The sequence below is a fragment of the Rhinopithecus roxellana genome, chromosome 5 (assembly GCF_007565055.1).
Source record: "Rhinopithecus roxellana isolate Shanxi Qingling chromosome 5, ASM756505v1, whole genome shotgun sequence".
NCBI lineage: Eukaryota > Metazoa > Chordata > Mammalia > Primates > Cercopithecidae > Rhinopithecus > Rhinopithecus roxellana.
In genome coordinates, this window is record NC_044553.1 from 46,360,721 (window position 1) to 46,379,364 (window position 18,644).

Here is an 18,644-nt window from a genome sequence, read left to right on the forward strand (position 1 = left end):
TAGGGATGGTGGCGCATCCCTATAATTCCAGCTACTTGGGAGGCAGAGGCAGGAGAATCGCTTGAACCTGGGAGGCGGAGGTTGCATTGAGCCGAGATTGCACCATTGCATTCCAGCCTGGGCAATAAGAGTGAAACTCCGTCTCAAAAAAAAAAATTTAGTGGTAGTGTGGGGGTAATCAGGTCTTCTTGTGTACTCCTTTTTTTTTTTTTTTTGAGATGGAATCTCACTCTGTTGCCCAGGCTGGGGTGCAGTGGCATGTTCTCGGCTCACTGCAACCTCCACTTCCTAGGTTCAAGCAATTCTCCTGTCTTGGCCTCCTGAGTAGCTGGGATTACATGTGTGCATCACCACGCCCAGCTAATTTTTGTATTTTTAGTAGAGACGGGCCTTCGCCATGTTGGCCAGGCTGGTCTTGAACTCCTGGCCTCAGGTGATTCTGCCCACCTTGGCTTCCCCAAATGCTGGGATTACAGGTGTGAGTCACCGTGCCCGGCCCTTCCTGTGTACTCTTGATGGAAATATTAATTATGGCAACCTTTTGGAAAGGGTATTTTATCAACTGGCATCTAAATTTATTTTTTTCTTTCTGTCCCACAACTACTTACAGCAATTTATGCTACAGAAATGATCTCTATGTATGTGTGTATACATGTATATAAATGAAAGAGTGAGTGCAGGAGGGACCACATACACAGATATTTATCATAGCATTTGGATTTCTTTTTTATCAGTGGGGATTTTGTCAGTACATTTTGGTGTGTTCATATAATAGAATGTTGTGAAGCTGTGAGTGAAGTTAAATTGTAATATATATTGACATAAGACATCCAAGATTGTTCTAAGAAGGGAGCAAGTTGCTTGAGCAGTTGCTTGAATACTTTACTTGATAAAGTATTCATAAAAATAAAATATCTACTAATATCTTTAAAAGTACAATAGGAATGTATAATAGCAATATATGTTCAACTGCATGGTGCCTGTGTAATATACTTGAAATATTTTTCTTGCAGATGCCTCTTTGACAAGGCCACTTCATCATCAAGCTTCTGCCTGCCCGCATTCTCATGGAAATCCCCCTCCTCAGACTCAGCCTCCACCTCAAGTGGATTATGTTATTCCTCATCCCGTACATGCTTTCCATTCTCAAATATCTTCTCATGCAACATCTCATCCTGTGGCACCCCCACCACCAACTCACTTAGCCAGTACAGCTGCACCAATCCCTCAGCATCTTCCTCCTACACACCAGCCAATATCGCACCATATTCCAGCCACAGCACCTCCAGCACAGCGCCTGCATCCTCATGAAGTGATGCAGAGGATGGAAGTTCAAAGGAGGAGGATGATGCAGCATCCAACGTATGTTTCACATTTTTAAAAAGAAAGTCAGGCTTGCTTTTTCTTCTACTTCCATTGGTCTTTACAACTCTGAGATCTAACTAGGCATGGTGGCATGCACTTGTAGTCACAGCTGCTTGGGAGGCTGAGCCAGGAAGGTTGCTTGAGCCCAGGAGTTTGAGTCCATGTGGGCAACACAGTGAAATACTGTTTTTTGTTGTTGTTGTTTTCTTTTTTTAAAAAAAGAACAAAGAACAACAACAACAACCAAAAAAAAAAAAACCACGAAGTCTTTAGAAATAATATAACTTGTAACTGTAAGTTGGGTGAGGCTCATGCCTGTAATCCCCAGTTGCTCAGGAGGCTGAGAGAGAAGGATAATTTGAGCCCAGGAGGTCAAAGCTGAGCTATGACTGTGTCACTGCACTCTAGCTTAGGTGATAGAGCAAGACCTTGTCTCCTTTAACAACAATAGAAAACAAAAGATAGGTGGCTGCAGTGACTCACACCTGTAATTTCAACACTTTGGGAGGGCAAGGCAGGAGGATCACATGAGCCCAGGAGTTTGAGACCAGCTTGGCCAACATAAAGGAGACCTCGTCTCTACAAAAAAAAGAAGGTAGCTGGGCGTAGTGGCATACTCCTGTGGTCCCAGCTACTGGGTAAGCTGAGATGAGAGGATCGCCTGAGCCCAGGGGATCAAGGCTGGAGTGCAGTGGTGTGACCATAGTTCACTGTATCCTTGAACTCCTGTGCTTAAATGATCCTCCCATGATCATGCCACTGCACTGCCGCCTCGGTGACATAGCAAGACCCTGTCTCTCCCTCTCTCCCCAAAAAAGTAACTATACTAAATCCTCAGTTCACTAAGAAATTGATTCTTTGCTAACCAGAATCTTCCCCTGCCTTTTCCTAAATTGTATGTGTTGAAAAAGCAAGTTTATACCAGATTATTTAGTAAAATCTGACCAGTTTTACATGTGACCCAGGGTAATTTCTTTATGCAAACCAATTAAAAAAATACCCAGACTGGTCTGATGCGAACTAATACTTTGTCTGTTTCTGCAATATCTCATAGTAAAAATCAGTGTTAAAATGGATGATTCTGAGGAACAAGATCTAAAGATATCAAAGATTTGAATGTTACTAACCAGAGGGAAGAAAAGTATTAATAGAATTTTCAAAACCTGACAGTGAAAATACTGTACTTCAAATTTATGAAAATCCTTTTTTTTTTCTTTTGAGTATTCAGGATCTGATTTTCCTATTTAGAGCAGCAAACTCTATTGGTCTAATTCTGCCTACTGATTTTTGTAAACAAAATTTTATTGGAAAACAGCTGCAGTTTTTCAGTTACAAACAAACTGAAAAAGTGTCTATTGTTTGTGGCTGTTTCCACACTACAAAGACTGAGTAGTTACAACGAGAACGTATGGCCTGTAGAGCTGAAAAAATTTCCTGTTTTATCCTTCACGTAACCTGTTTGCCAAACTCTTGATCTAATTAATGATCCAGCTCTTGTGTAACTTTTTGCTTTAGTTCTGTCACTTAAGATTATATCCCAAATCTCTGGCTGTTGCTGCCTTTTATGTAGAAAATTGCCAGTTTAAGAGTCTTATCCTCCAGTAACTGGCAAAATGTTATTTAGAATAAACATGCAAAATCTGCAAATGTGTTAAAAACTAATATAAAATTATTAGACTATAAAAATGAATCTTAGCTGGACATGGTGTCACACACCTGTAGTCCCAGCTACTCAGGTGGCTGAGGTGGGAGGATCACTTAAGCCCAGGAGTTCAGGGTTACATTGAGCTATCCTGGAGCAAGAGTCTGCCTCTTAAAAATAAATAAATAAATAAATAAATAAATAAATAAATAAATAAATAAACAAACAAAAAATGAATCCCTGAAATTAGGTTGGTTTTAGTGTCTTCTGTTAACTGAGTTCAGGAAGAGAAAATACAGTAAACTGGGATGCAGAATAAAAAGTATGAATGGAGGTTGGGTGCGGTGGCTCTCGCCTGTAATCCCAGCACTTTGGGAGGCCGAGGTGGGCGGATCACAAGGTCAAGAGATGAGACCAGCCTGGCCAACATGGTGAAACCCCACCTCTACTAAAAATACAAAAATTAGCTGGGTGTGGTGGCACGCGCCTGTAGTCCCAGCTACTCGGGAGGCTGAGGCAGGAGAATCCCTTGAACCTGGGAGGCAGAGGTTGCAGTGAGCCCAGATCAACACTGCACTCCAGCCTGGTGACAGAGCTAGACTTCCTCTCAAAAAAAAAAGTATGAATGGAGCTAAATATAAGTTTCCTAGGTGTGTTAACATGTATTACATGTGTTTTGAAAAAAAAATGCACAAGGTTAACATTTTTGTCTCTTAAACTTTCGTCCATTAAAATAGTTGAATGTCTTTGCAATATAAGAGTAAATGAAGCAAAATTAAGGTTTCAATTTGTCCTGCTTTAATGTTTATATAAAATAATTTATTTGTGCCTGCAATGTTTGCCTGGGGTATTTAATTTTTAAAAATTTTATTTCTATTCCTATTCTCCTATTTAAGATATCTCTTGTAAAGAAAGTATACAAGATAATGTTAAAATTACCTTTTTCCTTGTATGATATTTGAATTGGAAGCACTGGAATAAATGAACAATTAGAATTTGTGGAGGAGGTGATGGTTTCTTGATTTCTTAATAATTAAATAATTTTATGTACTTTTATAATGTATTGTTATAAAATTTATTTTATGACTGTAGATGTTTATAGTATTAATACTAGGGTTTTTTTTCTACATTAAGAAAAGAAATAACCAATTATTCAATTATTTCCAGTGGTCTTTTTGTGTTCTGTGTTTCCAGGCGGGCACATGAACGCCCCCCACCCCATCCACATAGGATGCACCCAAACTATGGTCATGGGCATCATATTCATGTGCCTCAGACTATGTCCTCACATCCTCGACAGGCTCCAGAGAGGTCTGCCTGGTCAGTATCTTGTTTAATTTCAAAACAATGCTTCACAGCTTGTGGCAAAACTATTGGAAGAGATGCCTTGTGATTGATTGCTTTGCAGAAGGGTGATGTGGAGAAACCTAATCCCCAGTTTAACTGTGAGACACTGCCTCTGGGCAGATAGCGGTTTGGAGAGGAAAGAATAGGAGCTGGAGCAGGGAACCATATCAAGCAGGAGTAGAACATTTTTTTTTAGGTGTTATTTTATGTGTATTGACAAATAGTAATTGTATGTATTTTGGAGGTACTACAACATTATATTTCAATACATATATACATTGTGGAGTGATCAAATCAGGCTAATAGCATATTTATCACCTCAAATATTGATCATTTCTTTGTGGTGAGAAGATTTAAAATCTTGTCGCAGTTTTGAAATATACGGTACATTATTCTTCACTGTAGTCACCATGCTGTGCAGTAGAATATCAGAACTTACTCCTCCTGGCTGAAGCTTTGTACACATTGACCAGCATCTCCCCTTTCCTCATCCACGACTCCCCACCACCTCCCCAGCCTCTGATAAACAACATGCTACTCTCTCCTGTGAGTTTAGGTTTTTTAGAGTTCCCATGTAAGTAAGAGGAGTGGACCTTTTTTCCTGTTTTTCAGGGATACCACCAAAGTTAACTCCCTAGACTGATCCTACTTTTCACATCTTCTTTATCTGACCCCCACCTTTGTACTCCAATTTGCTTCACCACCCTCACCTGCCATTGACAAGGGAAATTCAGCCTTCATTCCAATTTTTTGTAGTCTTTCCTTGATAAATGAGGGCAGATTTTCATTAAATTTTTTTTCTGAATCCATTGTGTATGGGCATTCATTGAGATCTTGAACCACAATGACTTTTGAGGCAGAAAATAAAATGAGAATAAATAAATGAAGATTTAGCATTTAACAGTTTTACCCCTTCTAAAATTTTGTTTGCCCTTCTTTTATAAGATGTAGAAGAGTTTGCTATTCTAATTGTCCTTAATGTCAACAACCAAGAGCTGATACCTAACAAACAAAAACCCAGAGAGCATCTGTAACATTCAGATACACCAAAAAAGTAAATTCTGTGTTGTATGCTCCTCAAGTAGAATCAGGCTTTTAACTTGGAAGGGACCTTTGTAGCCATGTTTCTTTCCTTTGTAAGTTGTGAAACCAAGTACAAATGCTTTGCTCCTCATTGTCACAAAATTTAAAAATTGAGTTTTCAGTTCTAAAATAAATTTGAAATTATTAGTTAAATATTTTGGGCTAATTTATCTTTCCTCAGCTTTGTAAGTTAAGAAACCTTAGATTACTTTTTTAAGTGTAAACGTAACTCCCCATGTCTGTTGATAAGAAAAGAAACCCTAAGGAGGATTAAACTGTTCTCATCCTTTTGTCAGGGAACTGGGAATTGAAGCTGGAGTGACTGCAGCTACTTATACACCTGGTGCATTGCATCCTCACTTGGCCCATTATCACGCACCTCCTCGACTTCATCACTTACAATTAGGAGCTCTTCCTTTAATGGTAAAATGGAAAATTTTCAAAATTTTGACATGTTCTAAAAGTTCCTTTTCTAAATATTTTATTGGAAATATTTTACTATATTAGTTATAGGTGTTTTAACAGAATTTGAGAGTAATCTTGTTAGCTAAAAATTGTGCTATAAAAAGTTATTAGATGTATTAAAATCTGTGTGTATAATTTGCATCATAAAATGTACTCTTAATGTACAAAATGACAGAAAAGTGTGGGATTTTTTTGTATACCAAGGCACTCTTAATCCACTGTCAGAAGCATACTGTGCTTCAGTTAATTTGCCATAAGTGGTAATAGATCCATTCTGATGCAGTCATACGTTTCTTTTTCTCTCTCTCTCTTTTTTTTTTTTTTTTTTTTCATCAGAGTCTCATTCTGTCGCCTAGGCTGGAGTACAGTAGTATGATCTCTCAGCTCACTGCAACCTCCACCTCCTGGGTTCAAGTGATTCTCCTGCTTCAGCCTCCCAAGTAGCTGGGATTACAGGCAGATGCCAGTATGCCTGGCTAATTTTAGTATAGAGATGGGGTTTCACCATTTGGCCAGGCTGGTCTCAAACTGCTGACTTCAAGTCATCTGCCCACCTTGGCCTCCCAAAGTGCTGGGATTACAGGCTTGAGCCAGGGCACCCAGCCTGATTTTCTAATCTGCAGAAAGATTATACTAATTCTTTACATCTTATTTAAGCAGGTTCAGATTTTTTAAAGTAAGTGCTAAAGAACAAGTTCAGCAAAACATACATTGCGTTAGCTATTTGTATTACATACTTGTTATATAAGTGGTACAGAAAAGGGAATAGTTTTGTGTTGTTGTGGGTAGAGGCACTGCAGGGAAGCTTTCAGAGAAGCTTTCTGGTACATGTGACTTCTAAGCAGACTGGATTTTGGAATGGTGCTCTTGCAGAGGTTACAGCATGTAAAGATGTAGCAAATAGCACAAGCCCTGGGAACTCCAAGTAAGCTGGTGTTTCTCATTTTAGGAGTGAGGTCAGGCAGCAGTGAGAAATAAAACTGTTCTACCAAGAAACTGGAACTCAGAAACCATTGAAGGGGAAATGTTCTGATCAAATTTATGATTTTAGAGTCATTTAATCAGATTATAGTTAGATCACCTCCTCAATTATGTGGAAAAATAGATTTAAATGTGGTAAACCAGGTAGGACATTATAGTAGAAGAGGTAAATATTGATGAGTGCCTGAAGGAAAGCAATCGTAGTTGGCATAAAAATGATGAGACACATTTGAGAGATATTTAGGGTTTGGGTGAAGGGGCTAGGTGAGTTAGGTCTTGGATGTACTAAATCTAAATCAAAGTTGAATGTCCAATAGGAAGTTAAGCTTATGGTCTGGATTTCCAAAGATATTTGGGTGAAAGATGTGTTTTGATCTCTCAGTATATGGAGGTAATGAATCCATGGAAGAGGATTAGGTTTTCAGGAAAAATGTGCAGAGTGACAAGAGGGTGAAAAAACCTTAGAGAATGACAATACTGTATTTAGATGATAATACTATGCCTCGCACAAAGGATTCTGAGAACTGGCTTGAAAAGCTGAGAAACAAAGATAAAATAATATCAGAAAGTAAAGTACCCTTGAACAATGTGGAGGCTGGGTTGCTGACCCTCCTCACAGTTGAAAATCAGAGTATAACTTTTGAGTTCCTAAAACTTTTAACTACTAATAGTCTACTGTTGATCGAAAGCCTTACTGCTAAAATAAACAGTTGATCAACACATATTTTGTATGTTATACGTACTTGATAATCTACAATAGATAGTGATAGTTTACAATAAAGTAGAGAAAAAATGTTAAGAAAATTATAAGGAAGGGAAAATATATTTACTGTTCATTAAATGAAGGTGGATCATTATAAAGGTCTCCATCCTCATTGTCTTCATGCATTTGGCGTTAGAGTGGTTATTGGTCTTTTGTGTCAGAATGGTTCAGTAATGGTGAGTGATGTAGATGGGGCACTGCTTAGGTTACGGACGGTAAGGAAGTGAAAACATGGAGACAGTGAATATAGACTTCTTGCTTTATAAGCTTGGCTGTGAAAGGAAAGTGAAGGAAAGCCCTGTTTGGTTGGCAATAATTCCAGGATTAGTAGAGAATTTAGGTTTGGAGAAACTTAAGGTATTTTTAGGTTTAGGACAGAAAACCATTAGAGAGGAATTGTTTGAAGATACTGAAGGGAGGCTTGGTGGGGAGTAGTTAAGTAAGCATGACCCAGGGTGAACAGGTGAGGTTAGGAGCAGGTGATAAGGATTGAGTTTGAATAGGAGAAAAGCTTATCCATAAGGGCTGGAGGAACGAGACTAGGGAGGAGAGGCTTTTCAGGGTAAGGGAAGATTTAGATAATTTGGGATGCAGGAGTTCCTTTCTGATTTCTTTGAAGATGTTTAGGATGTTGGGTTATCTGCTGAGTAGTAATGATCTTGGTTATAAGAAAAGTTGTAAATAATTTAAGTTATACACTATTGAAGGTTAAAAGTTATTGCTTACTTATTTTAAATTGTTTTCCACATATGAGTGTCTGTTAAAGCTATAAATTCTGCTTAAAGTATGTTGTGATTCATTGTAGGATAATTAAAAAGTAATGCTGGAGATTTATTTTTAAAGATGGAAGAATGGTGCTGTATCTCAGAATTGCCCTTTCCTAATACTCTCAATATGCATGGCAGTTATGATCTATACAGTTGCTGCAAACACTGAGTTAGCAAATATGGGAGTCTTGCAAGCCTCTGTTCACAACTAATCAGTGTATAACCTTTTTTATGCGTGTTTCTGCTTAAAGACAACTTTAAAAAATATTGTAGAATCGTTGACATTGAACTTATAGCCAACAACAGTGTAACTCATACCTGAATGAAACATATTCTCTCCATAAGGTGTATTACAGCCTTCTTTGCTTAGGAACACTAGACAACACTTCAACTTTATGCTTGGGTGCCATTTTAAACAACACAATTACCAACAAAAAGTACAAAACTGAAAAACATGGCACTAAACAGACTGCAAAGAAGACACTGGTTTATAGTAGGAGCTCAAATACGGCAGAGCCCTGTTCTACCTCAGCTGAGAACAGAGTTGCATGTTGGGCAACTCCAATTTTTTGCCTCCGGGCATATCCACAAATGACTCTGGAAGCACAAGTGTTGATTATGGGGTTACAAGTAAATTTTAGCCTGTGGGTCAGTTGACACATATGTAATCCATAAATAATGAAGATTGACTATACCTAACAAAAAATTAGAAAACAGCGTTAAAACTTTCCCTAATACAATCAAGCAAAAAAGGCATAGGGTACTTTGGCTGTTAGGAAGCTTAACAGAAGTGAAGTAAAAAACTTATCTTGAAGTGAAATTTTGTTGGAAAATTGTGTGCATTTTTTGTTGTTGTTTTAACAAAGCCCTCTGAAATTGACAGGATCTTAAGACAATTTTACTCTTTTCAAGTTTGAGCTACTAAGAGCATCAGGCTTAAGTTTGGGCATTTTGGAGAGTTAGGTTATACTCTAAAGTTATAAACCTGTTACAGAATGCTTAGTTGGAGTTATGTATTCTTATTGAAGTTGAATTTTATGAGCAGTTGAATTGAAAACATTGAAGGTCTTGAATTACTCAGTGTTAACAGTAAATCACAAGTCTATTCTTAATTGATTTAGCCTATCTCTTCTGTTGAAATAGGTTCCTGATATGGCAGGTTATCCTCACATCCGTTACATTTCATCAGGATTGGATGGAACATCATTCAGAGGTCCTTTCAGGGGCAATTTTGAGGTATGTAATAAAATAAATGAATATGTTTGTCGTAGTATCTTTAATGCAGAGAGAGGATATATGCACTATTATACACAATTGTGTAGGACTGCTACAGTGACTGGGAATCACAAGGCAGTAAAATATGTGATTTTCTGATGTTGCTTCTGGGAGTTACAGAAGTATTTGTAAGTAATACTAATCGTAGGGTCAAAAGTTACCCAAGTATTTAAAGATGAGCCAATGAAAATAATATAGAAGAATATAAAAATGTATTAATATAAATGTCAGATAAATAACTATACCATTAAATGTGATAGGGAACCTAATGTTTTTGACTCAGCTAAATTTTTAGAGAAATTGGTAGAGAAAAAAAAACCTAAGTAATTCCCTTTGTAGCTAAATGTCTTGTTTGAATTTTCAGGAAGAACAACTCATTCGAATGTGATTTAAAGTTTGGTTGTGGTTTTTTTTATTTGTTTGTTGTTTGTTTGTTTGTTTTTTAGACGGAGTCTTGCTCTGTCACCCAGACTGAAGTGCAGTTGCGCAATCTCAGCTCACTGCAACCTCCGCCTCCTGGGTTCAAGCGATTCTCCTGCCTCAGCCTCCCGAGTAGCTGGGATTACAGGCGCCCGCCACCACAGCCGGCTAATTTTTGTATTTTTAGTAGAGACAGGGTTTCGCCATGTTGGCCAGGCTGCTCTCGAACTCCTGACCTCAAGTGATCCACCCACCTTGGCCTCCCAAAGTACTGGGATTACAGGCGCAAGCCACTGCACCTGGCTCCTGTTGTGTTTTTTTTTATGTCAGTTTGGAAGTTGGAGTCAGTGTGACTTAGAACTATTGTTGATTTGGTTCCTTAATTTACTAGAATGATTTCATCTTCTCCATGCATACATACATACTGACTCATGTAGTACCATGTGGTAACGTTGTAATTTATAAAGATAACTTTTGCTGTACCATTTCAGTTGGCTGAGGAAAACATTATAAACAACTATTTGCCTTACTATGTATGAGAAACATTAAGCCAGGCATGGTGGCTCACACCTGTAATCTCAGCACTTTGGGAGGCTGATGTGGGAGGATCACTTGAAGCCAGGAGTTTGAGACCAGCCTGGACAACATATAAACTTTTATGTATATACTTAATATATAAGTATATAAATAACCAGTTGTCATATGTAAGTTTTTTTGAACACCGTATTTATATTGCAAGTTTCTAAGTATGGAAGTTTATTTCTCTTACAATGTTGACAATACTGTTCAAGGAATAATCATCTTGGCTTTTACCACTCACTATTTTTCACTTTCAGGAACTGATTCATTTGGAAGAAAGATTAGGAAATGTCAATCGTGGAGCATCCCAGGGGACAATTGAAAGATGTACATATCCACATAAATATAAGAAGGTAAGAATTTATTCAGTGAAGCTTCTAGAGTGTTACTGAAATGCATATATGCCTTTTTTTGAATTTGTAGATTCTAGCAATGACATTTTTATTGAAGTAATGCAGACATATTGTTTAAAAATTTTGGAAAGTATAAAAAATATATACTCTGCAGTTTCTTACTCTGCGGACCCTAGTCCTTCTTCCCAGAAGTGAAATCATAGTTAAGGATTTAGATATTCTTCCAGATACTTTTTAGCATTTTCTAATAATGTACATATGTATATATATTTTTTGTCTACTTGGAAAAAAAAAAATGGTAACCACATAGTTTGCAGATTGCCTTTCATGCCATATCAGCTCCCACAGATCATCCTTATTATTTTTAATAGCTTATACAGTATTGCATCATATGGCAGTACTGTAATTTTTTTAACTAGTAGTTTATTTTGACGGACATTTTATTGATGTATATTTCTTCCACTCTACCCTTAGTTGCTTGTATAGCATTGTTACGGAGTAGACGTGTTAAATACGTGTCTTAAAGCAAACAGTGCTGAATACCAACGGTCCCCAGCCTTTTTGGCACCAGGGACCAATTTCCATGGAAGACAAGTTTTCGTGGATAGGTGGCAGAGGGGGTAGTTTCAGAATGAAACTATTCCACCTCAGATCATCAGGCATTAGATTCTCCTAAGGAGCACGCAACCTAGATCCCTCACACGCGCAGTTTACAACAGGTTGTAAGAGAATCTAATGCTGCCGCTGATCTGACAGGATGCAGAGCTCCGGCAGTGATGCTTGCTCACCTGCCACTCACCTCCTGCTGTGCACCCGGGTACTGGTTTGCAGCCCAGGGGTTGGAGACTTCTTTATACTATGTAGAGAATAATCATAAAGTGTGAAAATTACTATTCTTTGTATTTTTCATCTGTTTTCAAAGAGTATTGAGGTATTACCAGTACATTCAAGTTTTCAACTGTCCAAGCTAAATACTGTAACTAATGTTAATTTAAATGGATGTTATTTGAAACATTCACTAGTAAAATAAAACTTATGTATCTATGCTCATGGTAGGATAAAAATAGTTTATTTTGTTTATCATTCTCATTGTGGATTAAAAGTAATAGCTTTCAAGTGAATGAGTTTCTGTTAAATTTGATTTTGCTTTTGATCCCAATTATTAGAGGATCTTAAAAATATACTTAATTGATGATAGTCACTTAATTCATCCATTTATTTATGACAGTCTTACCTGGGAAAAAAGTGCGGGTGAATATGTGGTTTTGTTTTGTTTTGTTTTTCAAATAAACACAGACTTTACTCAGTTGTTCAATAATGTCATCTCTACTAATAAGGTAACAACTGATTGGTTCTCACAGAGGAAACTGCACTGCAAACAAGATGGGGAAGAAGGGACTGAGGAAGACACAGAGGAAAAATGTACTATCTGTTTGTCTATTTTAGAGGAAGGTGAAGATGTGAGGTAACTAGAAATTAATTATCTAAAATCCATTGTCAAAACTGTACGTGGGATTTTATTTGAAAAGTAAATTACACCAGGCATGATGGCTCACACCTGTAATCCCAGCACTTTTTGAGGCCAAGGCCAGAGGCTCTCTTGAGACCAGGAGTTCGAGGCCAACCTGGGCAACATAACAAGACTCTGTTTCTACAAAAAAGAAAAATAGTACAATTATTTGCATGTGGTGGTGTGCACCTGCAGTCCCAGCTACTCAGGAGGCTAAGGCAGGAGGATGACTCAGGCCTAGGAGTTTGAGGCTACAGTTGAGCTTTGAGCACACCACACTGCACTCCAGTTTGGGCAATAGAGTGAGACCCTGTCTCTTAAAAAAAAGGATAAAAGTAAACTGGAAACCAAATAAAGATTACTTTTGGCATATACTGTTACCAATCTCTCCATAAGAGCCCTGAAGTTAGTAGTATGTTACATGCTACTAACTCCTTTTAACCTACCTATTAAGCGGTAGCACAATATTAAGTATATATAACAATTATTCCATGAAAACAATATTACTCACCTTTAATCTGTTATGTACTGGTAGAACTGGCTTCATCTAGTGAGTGAAACAATAAAAGATTAAAGTCTCTATGTTACCAGTGTGGGAGTGGGAAATATACTGCCTATTTTAGGGCCACACAAGGTTTGGCCAGGGAAATTTTGTAGTCAAAATTGTCTTATGTAAATCTTGTAGAAATGAGAATTTGAGAGGTTTTGGAGGTCCTAGAAAGTTATTATGTGTTCTTCAAAACTTGAAATGGATCCAGATTAGCCTTATGCAGTTTGTTTTACAGCATCTTTTTTTTTTTTTTTCTTTTTTCTTTTCTGGGAGATGGTCTCTTCCTGTTGCCCAGGCTGGAGTGCTGGGGAGCAATCTCAGCTCACTACAACCTCCACCTCCTGAGCTGAAGCGCTCCACCTGCCTCAGCCTCCCAAAGTGCTGGGATTACAGGCATAAGCCATGGCACTCGGCTATAGCGTCTTTTATAAACTGGTTTTGTCCTAAAATTTCTTCTAAACTAGTAGGACTATTCCCTTCTTGCACCTTTGTTGTTTAGCAAATGTTAGTATGTTAACCCTAATATTAATTTTAGGCATTTTATTTGTATAATCGCTTAAGTAATTGTTTTCTTCCTATTCTTTTTTTTAATGTTAGCATAATGCCATATGAAACAGGTTCTATATCATATGTAACAGAACCGTGTAGTAATATTATTGCCCTAATTTATAAGGATAATTTTGTCATACCTCTTCAGTTGGCTGAGAAAAAAATTATTGTCTACCATATGACAAATAAGGTTATTTGCACATGGTATTTCTAATGAAGGTTTATAAATTTGGAACTTAATGCTTTTACAGTATTGACAATACTGTTCGAGGAATAATTGGGAAACTTTTTAAAGCTACTATTTTAAGAAGATATTAGGAAGTCTGAAAAGTGTATAAAAACTCTTTAACGAGGCCGGGCGCGGTGGCTCAAGCCTGTAATCCCAGCACTTTGGGAAGCTGAGACGGGCGGATCACGAGGTCAGGAGATCGAGACCATCCTGGCTAACACAGTGAAACCCCGTCTCTACTAAAAAATACAAAAATCTAGCCCGGCGAGGTGGCGGGCGCCTGGAGGCTGAGGCAGGAGAATGGCGTAAACCCGGGAGGCGGAGCTTGCAGTGAGCTGAGATCCGGCCACTGCATTCCAGCCTGGGCGACAGAGCGAGACTCCGTCTCAAAAAAAAAAAAAAAAAAACCAAAAAAACAAAAAAAAAACCTCTTTAACAGTTGCTAGAAGTGGAAATGGACACAAGTCAGTAACTTTTATCCCACTGTTAACACTCAGAATTAATGTTACCCTCTCTTGCTTGGAGGCTTTATTTCTCAATTTGTAATTGGTAATTTGGCATGATGTAAACAAACTAAAATCACTACATCTCCTTTTAACCTACCTGTTAAACAGTAGCACAGTATTGAGTGTATATAACAATTATTCCATGAAAACAGTATTACTCACTTTTAATCAGTTATGTACTTAAGTTTATGTATAAAGATTATACTAAGACATTTCTTAGTGAGGAAATTGTGGTTACTATATATTTGTCACATGAATTCTAATGTTTTTGAGAGAGAATTAAATGAGGTAATAAATATATATTTGAGATAATATGTATTTTTAAAGGGCATTACAAATACAGTGATGATTTGATATTTAAAAATATATTTGCAATATTATGTGACAGGTAACACACTACTAACTCCAGGGCATTGGCATCTCTTGTACCAAAACAAAACTGGAATAATTGCCAGTGTAATTTGTGTTCTTACAATTTTTAAGATTTTATATAATTTCATCCTGTAGCTTTGAAAGTTGATTATCTTGATCATTTATATATTATATTGCCCAGAGTGCTAATTTAATCTGTCTTTTATAGAAGAGAAAGATGCTTGGTAACTTCAAAACATTATTGAATTATTACATATATAATTTGTTTACTATGTGCAATTATCATAAAATTAATTTTTGCTTTTTGTTTTCTTGCCAATAATAGACGTCTTCCATGTATGCACCTTTTCCACCAAGTGTGTGTTGACCAGTGGTTGATTACCAATAAGAAGTGCCCCATATGCAGAGTGGACATTGAGGCCCAGCTCCCAAGTGAAAGTTGACACCATGTTTCAGAACTCTTGCCCTCCCCCTCATTCCCATCCTTCCTGGTACTGCAGTCAACCAAAGATGGCATGACTTACCTGCGCAGATTTGGAAGCATTGAACTTAGAGTGCTGGCTCTGCTATATGGTACAACTAATGCTAGACCTACAGTTTATGTATACAGTTGATTTTCATGTATTTATAAAAGCTTTTTTTTCTAGATTTGACATTTTTCTGTATCATTTTACTGTATTTTTGCATGGTTCCTTGTATTGCATTTCTTTGCACATATTATGGGCTTGTGACCCTAAACTTGCAGGCAAGATTAGCTGCTTTAGTAAGTAGAATTTTGTGGTCTTTTTGTTTTTTACATAGTACCAAGCCTAGATAATTATGAATTTTTTATCCATTACTAACCTTTAATTTAATCAATCATGTACTTTAGTTTAATGTATAAAGATCCTCTAGAAAATGATAATATTGTGTATTAAGACATTCCTTAATTAGGACAAAATGGCTGCTGTATATTTACTATATGGAGTTCTGAGTTAAATACCATCCTTAATACTGGGAACAGAATACAACCCATATTAAATCAGATGCAGGTGGTAGTCACATCACCAGAGTGATCAGTATAAATTTTCTTGGTGTATCGTTTTCCTTTCAACACAGTGCAGATACGAGTTGAATATTGATATCATACATTTAGACTGCTGTTCTGATTGCATTTATCTTTTTCCTACATCATTTAGAATTTTATTTCCCTGATTCAGTTTTTGCTGCTGTGAAACAGCTCTGATGAACACTAAATATTAATTTCAATTAGCTAGATTGTACATACTTGCAGATTTAACAAAATTTTAGGGAAATTGAAAAAGACATGTAGAATTTGTTGTCTTCTGCTAAGCACGAAAAGTTAAGATATCTGCTTACACTGATTTTGTAGACACATTAAGTCAAGATTTGGAATTTAAGTCATTGGCAGGTATCTGTGCATTCATAGAACTTCTAAAGGTCCCAGGATCACTTTTAAGGGATTTTTATTAGTTTAAAGATAAATAAAGTCAGCTGAATCTACATGTCTCTTGTTTTATTTCTCTCTAAACTTGAAAACAGTAAATCTGCAGATACTGTGAGGCACAAATTATACTGTCAACCTACTGTTGCTATGGTTATATACTCCCACTTCATACATTACCAAGAGTCGATCACTGATTTAAAATTTTTAATTTCTATAGTTAAGATTTACTGCATAATATAGAATATAAAGTTAAGTTAACATACTAACATTTCTCCTTTGGAGGAAGTTTTAATCTACTTCAGGATGCATATTATTATCAAGATACTTTCATATACAGGATAGCCTAATTTTATTTGTTTAAATATGCTTAATATGCCCCAGATTGCAAATGCATCCAGTCAGTAATATGACTGTCTGTATGTGGAGGACATGTTCCCATGGATCATATGTGAAGATGTCAATAAGCTTGCATTAAGCCACCTGCTTTGTAAGTGGATTGATTAATAAATAACTTATATTTCTATTGTCTTTGTGTTTCATAATTAGTTTTTATAAAAACAGTTTACATTAAACATCTCAGAATTCAAAAATAGTGATCTCACTCAAATTGACATTTGCATAATTTGACATTTATGTTCGTTCAGTTATGACTACTTGCCCTTTTCTTCATATTAGTAAATGTTACACTGTCATAGTTGTCATTGTTAACGTGCTTCAACATAGTATGTGTGTAGATGGACGATGGATTTAAAGAGCATACCTTACGATTAAACCGAGGTTATAGGAGGTCAGGGGAGAGTGAAGGACTGAGTGGCCTATGGCTGCCATCTTACTGGGGAAAAGAGCAAGTAGCCTGGCTTCCTTTAAGTAAGTAGCCTGTAATGGATGTAGTACTTTGCCACTGGAATACCCCAGGTCTGTGCCAAGGGATTGAAGAAGTGTAAGATGGGAGAACTGTATGTCATGGAGTCCTCTTGATGTTCCCCCAAATACAAGTAAAGCACAGGTGGATTTCTCTATTTTTTCAATATTACATCAGATTTAGATGCACGACTACCTGTTGACTTGTTTTATAATTGCTACTGATTTTTTTAATGTAGGCAAAGCTTCGTTACTTTGAAATTTATTTAATAAAAGTGTGACATAAACCTGAATTGTTAATATAGGAGCTTATTAAGCTACCGCCATTAGGTACCGGAAAATGTGATAAGTAGTGAAGAAAGTAAGGAAGAAAATGACTTTGAACATTTTGACTTTTTGTGCTTTGTTTTGGTGTCTTCCATATCCTGCTGCATCTTATATGTCAAAACGAACATTTCAGTGATAGCTGTCCAAATACATAAAAACTAAAATTCTTTTGTCAGCAAGTCTTTATTTTTATTGTTGTTAACATGCAAATGATAAATGATAATTTGAAACTTTTTTCTTACTCCAGTGACTTTATTTTAGCTGCTAGCAAACTTCAGCATTTGAACCGTAACAGCTAACTTAGAGAAAACTACTTCTGTTTTAAAAGCTGTTATTTGTTCATTCCTGTAATCCCAGCACCTTGGGAGGCTGAGGTGGGTGGATCATGAGGTCAGGAGATCGGGACCATCCTGGCTAACATGGTGAAACCCCGTCTCTACTAAAAATACAAAAAATTAGCTGGTCATGTGGTGGCGGGCGCCTGTAGTCCCAGCTACTCGGGAGGCTGAGGCAGGAGAATGGCGTGAACCTGGGAGGTGGAGCTTGCAGTGAGCGGAGATGGCGCCACTGCACTCCAGCCTGGGCAACAGAGTGAGAATCCCTCTCAAAAAAACAAAAAACTGTTACTTGTAACTAGTCGAATCACTAAAATTAAAATATAAGCTCTTGAGGACATTTTGTTATTAGTGTTTCATAAATGGGAATAGTTTAAATCTGTAGAAAATACATCCTGATTTCTAACTTTCAGAACCTCTGGGAACACAGTATATGTGTGTCACATACACACACACACACACACATATATATACACACACACACTATGTTGTTATGTATATTTGTTGGTGGTGTTTTTGAGACAAAGTCTCCATCTGTTGCCTAGACTGGAGTACAGTGGTGCCATCTCAGCTCACTGAAACCTCCACCTCCTGAGTTCAAGTGATTCTCGTGCCTCAGCCTCCAGAGTAGCTGGGATCACAGGTGCGTGCCACCACATCACCATGGCCGGCCAGTATATATATATATAGAAAACTTCACGTGTCACAATATTGAATATGTCATTTTCTCTCAGTCATAGCTTTTATCTTAAGAATTACATACAATGCTGGGGGTGGTGACTCACACCTGTAATCCCAGCACTTTGGGAGAGTGAGGCAGGTGGATCACTCGAGGTCAGGAGTTTGAGCCTAACCTGGCCAAACCCCATTTCTACTAAAAAAAAAAAAAAAATACCAAAATTAGCTGGGCATGATGGT

The 18,644-nt window shown here is 37.2% G+C and overlaps 1 protein-coding gene across 9 annotated transcripts in view; it reads left to right on the forward strand.

Moving 5' to 3' along the window:
- The window catches only part of RNF111 (ring finger protein 111), a 118,781-nt gene extending 101,431 nt beyond the window's left edge, over window positions 1–17,350 (forward strand). For 4 of the 9 annotated variants that reach the window (XM_030930924.1, XM_030930927.1, XM_030930926.1 and 1 more), the window contains 7 exons: window positions 1,014–1,362; window positions 4,175–4,327; window positions 5,734–5,860; window positions 9,557–9,649; window positions 10,945–11,040; window positions 12,378–12,505; window positions 15,082–16,731. In XM_030930924.1, the coding sequence (XP_030786784.1) occupies window positions 1,014–1,362; window positions 4,175–4,327; window positions 5,734–5,860; window positions 9,557–9,649; window positions 10,945–11,040; window positions 12,378–12,505; window positions 15,082–15,199 (1,064 nt within the window). In that variant the 3' untranslated portion in view covers window positions 15,200–16,731. Of the gene's footprint in view, window positions 1–1,013; window positions 1,363–4,174; window positions 4,328–5,733; window positions 5,861–9,556; window positions 9,650–10,944; window positions 11,041–12,377; window positions 12,506–15,081 lie in introns of all 9 variants that reach the window. The other 5 variants (XM_030930929.1, XM_010374245.2, XM_010374246.2 and 2 more) reach the window with 3 other exon arrangements.
- Window positions 17,351–18,644: the final 1,294 nt, after the last annotated feature.